Raw genomic sequence first — 10,818 nt, 5'->3', positions numbered from 1 at the left:
TTAATTTGTACGTTTGTATAGTATATGTACCCGAATAGAAATATTAGTGAACAGTTGAAATGGAAGAAAAATAATTTGCATGCACTGTAACAAGAAAGCTATAGCCAATCAATGAGAGTTATGATCAATTGATTGATCATAATCTGTGTGGTTGGCTTTTTGTAAAGGCTACGTTTTTGCCACCTCAGTGTCAAAAACTTGTGGATATGAAAAGAGTGATAGCATAGATCACTATATATGGAGGACTTTAAGATTTTGTGAGGTATAAATAAAGGAAAAAAAAAAGCACAAACAAGTCATAAAAGTCATTGAAAGGGCAGCAAGTCTTTTAGATTTGGATTGGACTTTTAGGGGGTTAATCTTTTCCTAAATGCAGCCAATTTTTTCCTAAATCCTTTTATAAAAAAAAGATTAATTACAATTTTGGTTATTGAATTTAAGGTTAATTTTAAATTTAGTCACAGCACTTTCAATTTTTCAATTTTAATCATTACACTTCGCATCCTCAGCAAATCAAATTCAATTAAATATTTTATCAGTTAAAATGCACGTGGTGCGTGTGTGTATTATTGCCCTTCCACATCAGCTCAGCTCTCTCTCTCTCTCAGCAAAGGCCTTGCTAGATCTCCATCTGTGCTGCAAAGGATCAAATCCATCCACCTCTACAACTACAGACAGGGGCGGATCTACAGAGGAGCAAGGGTGGTCAATTGACCCCTGCAACCTCTGAAATCCTCCATTAGAGCCGCCCAAATTGACCCTCGCAAGGTGTTCGATGAAATGCCCCAATGGGGCAACTCTTGTGCTGCTGTGCAGCTGTGGAGAGCTTGCGCGCAGCGCAGCCCTTGCACACAGCGCGCAGCGCGCATCCTTTTTTTTTTGTTTGGTCGACGTCAAAACGACGTCGTTTCATTTAAGTGGTTTTTTTTTTTTTTTTTGCGCCCTCGACGTCGAAACGACGTCGTTGCACTTAAGGTTTTTTTTTTTGCGCGCTATTCTTCAAAGCGACGTCGTTTCACTTATACTTTTTTTTTTTTAATAACACCTGGCCAAAACGACGTCGTTTTGGCACAAGTTAAAAAAAAACAAAACAAAACAGCAGCACAGTAGCCCGATACCCATCAGTTTCAAAACCCATTTCTTCTTCTCAATATCAAATTCTCTAACCTAAATTCCAACCCCAACTAAAACAACCAACCTCCAATCCAATTCAATGGTGGCTTTCCCTCCCCCCTCACAAATCAGTCGGTGGAGGCAGTAAAGTGGCGTCGGCGGTGGGCACTGGGCAGCAGAAAAATGTATCGTATATTTTGTATAAATTTTTTTCACCTCTAGACATTGACCCCTGAAAGGAAATATCCTGGATCCGCCACTGACTACAGATCCCCGGAGCCACACACCAACACCTTTGAGAAAAAACCCAAATCACATGAAATTATTCCGTTAACGCCCATTGCCTTGTGGCGACAAAGTGACATGTGTCGTCGAATGTCCTCGCCATACTAATTTCTCCNNACATAAATTGAAACAATAACTTTATTATCAAAACAATAACCTTATTCATAAGTATTAGCACTGCAACTCAGAAAGTTATTTATGAGCAATTCTAATTAATTACTTCCACACATTATTATTTTAATGGTTTAGCACATAACAACTCCTTCCCAGCATGAACTCTATTTCATAGCCGAAGTTGTGCCATGCATGATTTTCCATCGATCTCATGGTAACCATTGGCTTCCAAGGAGTCCTTGTAGATCATCCCTCGGTATGCTGGTGGGTGAGACTCGCCCACAAACTCTGGAGCTGGTTTCACAAATGTGTCAAGTGATGGTCCATGGACTGTGGCCACAGAGACTCTTCTCACCTCGTTGTTCAGGATCACACGATGCATAGGACTCTTGTACTTCCCATTTGTTAAAACCTATTATATATAATACAAGCAATGAATTAAAAACAAGTAATACGCATTGAGAAACTTTTATATTAGGCAAATCTACTTCTCTTGTTTGCTTGACTTTGTTCTTAGTTTTGGACTTTAAATTCAATAGTTAATTTCTATAATCAAGTCTTACACAAAATGAACTTTGATTTCAACCTCATGATTCATATTGAAAGTCAAACAATTCCAAAACAAAATATATACTTTTATTGCATCGTGGACTCATGGATCTCATTTGGGAGATATTTTTGAGTGATAAGTCCACCTTAATTTCTTACAGAGATGTGAACATAGAACTCATAAGTTCACATCTCTTGTAGGCCAACTCATTCATGAGTTCAACCTTTGTGAAAAATATGATTAATAATATGATCAATAAATATGATACATGTAATGTGCTCATTTTGGAGATATCTTCGGGTGACAATAGTCCATCTTAATTTCTTACAGATTTCTTGTAGGTCGGACTCATTTGTGAGTTTGACCTTTGTGAAAAATATGATTAATAGTGATGGGATGAATAAATTTGATTCATATTCGCACTTATTTATCTTATGTCAAAAATAAATTAAGGACTTCAAATATTCAATATGCATGTACCTCAGCATGATCCCCAAACTTAATGAAAAAGGCATTGGAAGGCATATCAAGATTGAGCCACTTTTGTTTATAGTTTAGTTGGAGACCACCGTTGACGTTTTGTATGAGGGAACCAAAGTAGCCAGGGTCATAATGAGCCGGCAAACCGATTTGAGTGTTGGGTTTAAACCAGGGCGGATACACGTTCATAGCAGAAACATCAGCCCCAATTTCCAACTCAAATTCCTTCTCTAAGTAATTTTCTTCAAATCCCAGTGTTTTCGATACTGCTTTAGCCAAATTAATTATCACCTCTCGATTCCTTTGGTAATAATCTTCCAAGGCCTCCCTGTAAGTAACATATATATAGTTGGATATAAATTAAGCTTAATCTTAGGCAATTTAATAAAGACAAAGTAGGACCCGTACTTGTGCTTAGGGGTAAGCATCAATCTGGCTGAAATGACTAAACTGACTTATCTGAATCGTAATAACAGCTTTGATTTGGTTTTGATCATAGAAAAAGTCAACAAAAACCGAATCGTAATGATTTGGTGCAGTCGCAATTTTAATTTTAGAAACCGAACCAATCACATATATATTTTACTGTTAAATCCAAACCACGGTTATTTTTAAACTCAAAACGATGTTTTTTTAAAAATACAAATATAACCACAATATAACTTTAAAAGATACAAATATACAATCCAAATCCTTAATTATGTTAATTTTTTTCACAAAAATAAGTTCTCTTTTTTCCTTTTCAAAAATGGCATTTTTTATTAAAATTGTAGCTTAAGTGGTTAAAAAATTTACTTATTCATCAAATAAGAAATGAAAAACATTTTTATAAATTAAAAAGAAATTTTAGGATTTTTGGTTGGTTAGGTGAGTAGGTTGATGCATGGGTCGTACACACACGATTTTTCCTTTTCTTCAAAAACACTATTTTCTTGTACCTGAAACCAGCTGGTTTAGCAGGGCCTTCAAACTTTGGATGTGGGAGCACCTTAAGATACTCCCTGTTGACAGCTTCATGGTCCCCGGGTGAGAACCCTAGCCCCCATCTGATCCTATCCGTTGAACTCTTCTTCTCATAATCCATCTTTTCCTCCTCCGTCAGATCAAAGAAATCAGAAATCCCATTCAGTGCTCTCTCAATTACACAATCAGGCACCCCATGATTTACCAGCTGCCAAGTTATCAGGCAACATGTTACATGCATGTGTAATTTTGTACGCAATATAAACATGCGACAGCAAATTATAACATAACACAAAACCCTAATTAATTAACAGTTTTGATTCTTTTCTTTTAACCAAATGTGTGTATATATATATTTACAGAGCTAGTATTTACAATGTGATAACACTAATGAGTTAATAACAAAGCCACATAACCTTATAGAGTGGGTAAAATTTGTTAACTTTTTCGATGTGGGACAATACTTCACATCCTTAGAGAGTGATCAGCAGCATGTTGCATGCCAACATGTTCACAGTTGAAGCTCTATGCACATGTGTGTGTGTGTATGCATAGTGAACTGGTTTTGAGTCATTGTAATAAGCAAAATGGTGTGCTATGGGAGACTGAATGTATATGTAGATGAGAGGAAATTCCATACATAGAAAAAGCCGTACTCCTCGCAGACATAGGCAAGGTATTGGAGGGCTTTGAGTCGTTGATCAGGATCATTAGAGCAGATCAGCATGCTGTAATCGATGGTGGGGATTTCATCATCATTAGTTGAATGATTAAAGGAGGTGGTCCTTTTGGTATCAGAAAGGTTTTGGGTCAATACTACAGAAGCTGTTTTAGCCATTGAAAACAACTAAGAAGTAGCGATGGCTGCAGTGAATAAAGAGAGAGTGTGCGCTTTGATTGGATTGAACATCGATCATTGCCTGTGTTTTTATAGGCACATTGTGAGATATCAAGGTAAGGCTACGATGCCTCTATGTAATTTCTACGAACATGCTTGTCAAAGTTAATTAATAAGATTATCTAGGAGGTTTTATTTAATGGGCGGTTTCACCATTAATCTTTGCTGAATCACTCACTTTTGTCACGCTTCTTTAGAATGATCACCTCTTAATTTCCACTTAAGATCAAATTTAATAATTTTACGAGAAGAAGAAATTTAAAAAGTTTGTAAACATGACAGAGTAGATATCAAAATCATGAGCAAATGGTGCGTTAGAGGTCAAGACAAATATGGACATATATTAATGAAGTGGATAAGATGTGTGTGCGTGTGTGTACAAAATTATAAATTTGAAGGATCTTCCACAATGGTAGGTAAGTACACAGGACATAAAATAAAACCGAGGTGGAATGAGAAACTTTCTTCACAAGGCAATTTGGATTTTAGTCACCAATATCTTTAGACGGATTTGCCACCTGTCGAATACGAAACTTCAAGTTCAAGTGCATGACTATCATCCACACAAATTCTTTACGCAATATATGTTTGTCAACCAAAATAGAACGGCAACTTAGGCTTTGCCACCTGTGGAAATCAGAGTCATTTACACACGTGTTTACTCATGCACTTGAACTTGAAGTTTCGTATTCGATTTCCTCTACTCTCAAATTCCTTGTATATTTGGTAATAAATAAATAAATTTATTATTACTTGTAAATTTGTCAACATGATTGATTAAAGAAATAGAGTGTGTGACGGGGGTGGAACCAATGCAAGGGCTACCCTTGGCTATAGCTGAGGGAATATTTGGGAAAAATACAAATTAAACATATACAAATTAAACATATAATATTTTCAACTAAAAATAAATAAAATATATATACAATTTCAACACTATATAGGCATAGTCAAAGGTCTTCCACATTTGTATTTGGTGAAAAAGTTTGTTCCAACATTGATTTTAATTTTTTTTTCCATAAATTTGTTTCCTTCACCCTTTCGGAAATAATATGACTCTAATTCCATTTTTTTCTTCTTGTGTGTACAATTGGCATGATTTATTGAAGGGAATGTTGTGGAAATAGTGTTGTGCAGAGATTTCTAAAAACTCTATAACCAAACTTTGAGAGTATAAATCACCTAGCATGTCATATCTAATATAAAATCAAAGTAAGAGCGGAAACATTAAATAAACTAGGGATTCATGCAAGTCTCACTTGGTCCCAAATCACATGAAATTATTCTGTTTCCACCCATTGTCTCGCCATACTAATTTCTCCATACTCACATAAATTGAAACAATAACTTTATTATGAAAACAATAAACTTTATTCATAAGTATTAGCACTGAAACAGAAGAAGGTTAGGTTGAGGGAATTTTAGATTTGGGAATCTGGAGGTTCAGAAAACCTTCTTCTCCCAAATTCTCCCTTTTCTCAACTTGACTAACCCTTCCTTTCTCTTGTTAAGAGATTGAAAAGAAGTGGGGGTCACATCAGCTAACGGAACTTCTCTCAAATATGACGGAATAGCTAACGTGAGACACTTATTGAAAGTATAGGTGGTATATTGAGACATTTCAAAGAACATGTGGTAATCTGAGACTATTTTGAAAGCATAAAAAGTATATCCATAAATAAGCCTTATTTTAATGGTTTAGCACATAACAACTCCTTGCCAGCATGAACTCTATTTCATAGCCGAAGTTGTGCTATGCATGATTTTCCATCGATCTCATGGTAACCATTGGCTTCCAAGGAGTCCTTGTAGATCATCCCTCGGTATGCTGGTGGGTGAGACTCGCCCACAAACTCTGGAGCTGGTTTCACAAATGTGTCAAGTGATGGTCCATGGACTGTGGCCACAGAGACTCTTCTCACCTCGTTGTTCAGGATCACACGATGCATAGGACTCTTGTACTTCCCATTTGTTAAAACCTATTATATGTAATACAAGCAATGAATTAAAAACAATACGCATTAAGAAACTTTTATATTAGCAAATCTACTTCTCTTGTTTGCTTGACTTTGTTCCTAAGTTTTGGACTTTAAATTCAATAGTTCATTTCTATAATAAAGTCTTACACATAATGAACTTTGATTTCGAATTCATGATTTAGATTGAAAGTCAAACAATTCCAAAACAAAATATATACTTGTCTTGCATCGTGGACTCATGGATCTCATTTGGGAGATATCTTTAGTGATGAGTCCACCTTAATTTCTTACAAAGATGTGAACGTAGAACTCATAAGTTCACATCTCTTATAGGTCAGACTCATTCATGAGTTCAACCTTTGTGAAAAATATGATTAATAATATGATCAATAAATATTGTACATGTAATGTGCTCATTTTGGTGATATCTCTGGGTAATGAGTCCATCTTAATTTCTTACAGATTTCTTGTAGGTCGGACTCATTCGTGAGTTTGACTTTTGCGAAAAGTATAATTAATAGTATGATCAATAGATATGATGCATGTAACGTTAAATGATGGGATTAGTGATGTGAAGAATAAATTTGATTCATATTCGCACCAATTTATCTTATGTCGAAAATAAACTAAGGACTTCAAATATTTAATATGTATGTACCTCAACATGATCCCCAATATTAATGAAAAGGGCATTGGAAGGCATATCAACATTGATCCACTTTTGTTTATAGTTTAGTTGGAGACCTCCGTTGACGTTTTGTACAAGGGAAACAAGGTAGCCAGGGTCATAATGAGCCGGCAAACCGATTTGAGTGTTGGGTTTAAACCCGGGCGGATACACGTTCATAGCAGAAACATCAGCCCCAGTTTCCAGCTCAAATTCCTTCTCTAAGTAATTTTCTTCAAATCCCAATGTTTTCGATACTGCTTTAGCCAAATTAATTATCACCTCTCGATCCCTTTGGTAATAATCTTCCAAGGCCTCCCTGTAAGTAACATAGACATAAATTAAGCTTAATCTTAGGCCATTTAATAAAGACAAAGTAGGGGGTAAATGAAAGTCGAATTAGACCAATTATTAGGATCCGTAGATCTATACTTGTGCTTAGGGGTGGGCATCAATCAGACTGAAATGACTAAACTGACTTATCCGAATCGTAATGACAGTTTTGATTTGGTTTTTATCACAGAAAAAGTCAAACAAAAATCGAATTATAATGGTTTGGTGCAATCGCGATTTTAATTTTTAGAAACCGAACCAATCTCATGTATATTTTACTGTTAAGTCCAAACCATGGTTATCTTTAAACTAAAATATAAACACAATATAACTTGAAAAGATACAAATATACAATCCAAATCCTTTTGTTAATTTTTTTAACGAAAATAAGTTCTCTTTTTTCTTTATTAAAAATAGCATTTTTTATTAAAATTGTAGCTTACGTGGTTAAAACATGCACTTATTCATCAAAGAAGAAACAAAAAACACCTTTTATAAATTAAAAAGAAAATTGAGGATTTTTGTTTGGTTAGGTGAGTAGGTTGATGCATGGGTCGTACACACACGATTTTTTCCTTTTCTTCAAAAACTCTATTTTCTTGTACCTGAAACCAGCTGGTTTAGCAGGGCCTTCAAACTTTGGATGTGGGAGCACCTTGAGATACTCCCTCTTGACAGCTTCATGGTCCCCGGGTGAGAACCCTAGCCCCCATCTGATCCTATCCTTTGAATCCTTCTTCTCATAATCCATCTTTTCCTCCTCCGTCAGATTAAAGAAATCGGAAATCCCATTCAGTGCTCTCTCAATTACGCTATCGGGCACCCCATGATTTACCAGCTGCCAAGTTATCAGGCAACATGTTACATGCATTTGTAATTTTGTACGCAATATAAACATGCGACAACAAATTATAACATAACACAAAACCCTAATTAATTAACAGTTTTGTTTCTTTTCTTTTAGCCAAAAAAAATATATATATTTACAGAGCTAGTATTTACAATGCGATAATACTAACAAGTTAATAACAAAATCACACCACCTTACAGAGTATAAAATTTCTTAACTTTTTTGATGTTTGACAATACTTCACATCCTTACAGAATGATTAGCATCATGTTGTATGCCAACACGTTCACAGTTGAAGCTCTATGCACATGTGTGTGTGTGTATGTGCATAGTGAATTGGTTTTGAGGCATTGTAATAAGCAAAATGGTGTGCTATGGGGGAATGAATGTATATGTAGATGAGAGGAAATTCCATACATAGAAAAAGCCGTACTCCTCGCAGACATAGGCAAGGTATTGGAGGGCTTTGAGTCGTTGATCAGGATCATTAGAGCAGATCAGCATGCTGTAATCAATGGTGGGGATTTCATCATCATTAGCTGAATGATTAAAGGAGGTGGTCCTTTTGGTATCAGAAAGGTTTTGGGTCAATACTACAGAAGCTGTTTTAGCCATTGAAAACAATTAAGAACTAGCGACGGTAGCAGTGAATAAAGAGAGAGAGTGCGTTTTGATTGGATTGAACATCGATCATTGCCTGTTTTTATAGGCACATTGTGAGATATCAAGGTAAGGCTGCGAGGCCTCTATGTAATTTCTACGAACATACTTGTCAAAGTTCATATATTGGTCCCCACCTCCAATCAGTCAATTTTTTTCGGTCTAATTAGGCTTTTAAAGTTATCCAAACGCTAATCTTTGTATGGATATGATGTAAATAGCCTGGCAACTAGAAGAGTCAGTTGACCAGTAGCCGCACACATGAAAAAATCTTCAAGAATAATAGTATAGAACTCTATTTCTTCGTTAGGGCCGACTCAAAGGCAAGACGAGTAATTAAAACCTTTATTTTTGTCTTCATCTCTATTTCGAGCGAAGCAAAAGTGCCAATCCTCTAATAAGGTCAAATCCGAATATTTTCTTTTTTAGGAAGAAAAAGCTCGTTATTAACTCTAAGTCATAAGTTGATGAAGAAAGTTAGTGCCCGTAGCATTATCGTATCTTAAGTTCTTGTGAAAAAAATTTAATCGAAATATCTGTCTGTTGACATGATAAGTGCACCTTATCTAGCATATATTAGCAAAGTTTTTCTTGCCCTGACAAGTAGTAGCCAGTCCAAAAAGGGGTAAACTTGAGGGAAAAAAACATGAACTGACTAGTTATAAACTTTTCTACTAGTGAGGCCAAAAATGGAAATTTGTTGTTAGAAAAAACTGTATTTTTTGAACTTCTAGACTGACTACAAAATTTTCTACTAATCAGTCCAAAATAATTATTTGCCTCAAATTTCCGAGAAAAAGAAATTTAGAATATGTGTAAATAGGACAGCGTAGATATCAAAATCATGAGCAAATGGTGCGTTAGAGGTCAAGAGAAATATGGACATATATTAATGAAGTGGTTAAGATGCGTGTGTGTATGTGTTTATACAAAATTATAAATTTGAAGGATCTTCCACGATGGTAGATATGTACATAGGACATAAAACCAAGGAATGAGAAACTTGTTTCACAAGACAATTTGGATTTTAGGTTTTCACCAATATCTTTGGACGGATTTGTTATTAAATAAAGGGTGCATGACTATCATCCACACAAATTCTTTACGCAACATATGTTTGTCCACCAAAATAGAACGGCAACTTGGGCTTTGCCACCTGTGGGAGTCATTTACACACGTATTTACTCATGCATTTGAATCATTGTAATTATTTTCATTTTAAAAAAAAACCATATATGATATATACTTATCAGACAGAGAGATTCTTGTACAAATATGAAGTCTATTTCTAATGCATCCAGATGTGTCAATATGACCTCTCCTTTATACATCAGGAAAAAAAAAAAAGAAAAAAAAAGCACAATGAAAATTCATAAGAAAAAATAGAATTCGATTCATACTAAATGGAAGGACTGCTGAATTTCTTCAATTCTTCAATGGAAGGACTGCTGAATTTTTAGGGTTTTTCAGAGAGGAAGAAGGAGGTCTAACCCTAAACCACAAAGGGTTTGTCTGTAAATCTAAAATCGTTGGGTTTCTTTTATTTCATTTTTTTTTCTGTTTTTTATTTTTTTCTGTGTGAATTTTTTTTCTTTTATTTGTTTAACAAATTATATAATTAAAACAGATGACATGGGTTGCCATGTCATATGTCAGATGTGTCTAAAAGTTAGAGTGCTTTAAGTGTTACTGAAAATATACATCACGAGAACAGTTTAGAAAGAAAGATGATATTCAACAGAATCTTAATAATGAAACGAAGATATTAAGCATCAATTTCTTTTTTCAATAACGTCGGTATCTATAATACTATATAAAGCTATTTTTTTTATTTTTTTTTTATAGTTTGCAAACTTTGCAATGAATTTCTCACATATATATAGTCCCTTTCTATTGAGGGACGACCTTTAGAGTACTCTACAATTT

The 10,818-nt window shown here is 35.0% G+C and overlaps 2 protein-coding genes across 2 annotated transcripts; both read right to left on the bottom strand.

The window, feature by feature from the left end:
* Positions 1 to 1,627: 1,627 nt before the first annotated feature.
* On the bottom strand, positions 1,628 to 4,352 carry LOC117638740 (protein DMR6-LIKE OXYGENASE 1-like). The gene is made up of 4 exons (XM_034373845.1): positions 4,146 to 4,352; positions 3,481 to 3,713; positions 2,543 to 2,870; positions 1,628 to 1,924 (listed from the first exon to the last, which is right to left on the bottom strand). Exons 1-4 carry the CDS (start codon positions 4,341 to 4,343, stop codon positions 1,682 to 1,684), a joined length of 1,002 nt encoding a protein of 333 aa, XP_034229736.1. The 5' UTR covers positions 4,344 to 4,352; the 3' UTR covers positions 1,628 to 1,681.
* Positions 4,353 to 6,124: 1,772 nt separating this feature from the next.
* Positions 6,125 to 8,875, bottom strand: LOC117638840 (protein DMR6-LIKE OXYGENASE 1-like). Its single transcript, XM_034373991.1, has 4 exons — positions 8,650 to 8,875; positions 7,988 to 8,220; positions 7,041 to 7,368; positions 6,125 to 6,382 (listed from the first exon to the last, which is right to left on the bottom strand). Exons 1-4 carry the CDS (start codon positions 8,845 to 8,847, stop codon positions 6,140 to 6,142), a joined length of 1,002 nt encoding a protein of 333 aa, XP_034229882.1. The 5' UTR covers positions 8,848 to 8,875; the 3' UTR covers positions 6,125 to 6,139.
* Between the last annotated feature and the right edge of the window lie 1,943 nt (positions 8,876 to 10,818).

Source organism: Prunus dulcis, chromosome 8 (assembly GCF_902201215.1).
Source record: "Prunus dulcis chromosome 8, ALMONDv2, whole genome shotgun sequence".
Lineage (NCBI taxonomy): Eukaryota > Viridiplantae > Streptophyta > Magnoliopsida > Rosales > Rosaceae > Prunus > Prunus dulcis.
The sequence above is the reverse complement of the archived record's forward strand: the minus strand, read 5'-3'. Positions and strand labels throughout refer to the sequence as shown.

What these genes read in the sequence shown, in the direction of transcription:
- LOC117638740 (XM_034373845.1), bottom strand. Translation starts at nt 4,343, where the DNA reads ATGGCTAAAACAGCTTCTGTAGTATTGACCCAAAACCTTTCTGATACC. An exon ending in AGGAGTACGGCTTTTTCTAT is followed by an intron (nt 3,714 to 4,145) that starts GTATGGAATTTC and finishes ATAACTTGGCAG; the next exon opens with CTGGTAAATCATGGGGTGCC. An exon ending in AGTTTGGGGATCATGCTGAG is followed by an intron (nt 1,925 to 2,542) that starts GTACATGCATAT and finishes TATATATAATAG; the next exon opens with GTTTTAACAAATGGGAAGTA.
- LOC117638840 (XM_034373991.1), bottom strand. Translation starts at nt 8,847, where the DNA reads ATGGCTAAAACAGCTTCTGTAGTATTGACCCAAAACCTTTCTGATACC. An exon ending in AGGAGTACGGCTTTTTCTAT is followed by an intron (nt 8,221 to 8,649) that starts GTATGGAATTTC and finishes ATAACTTGGCAG; the next exon opens with CTGGTAAATCATGGGGTGCC. An exon ending in ATATTGGGGATCATGTTGAG is followed by an intron (nt 6,383 to 7,040) that starts GTACATACATAT and finishes TACATATAATAG; the next exon opens with GTTTTAACAAATGGGAAGTA.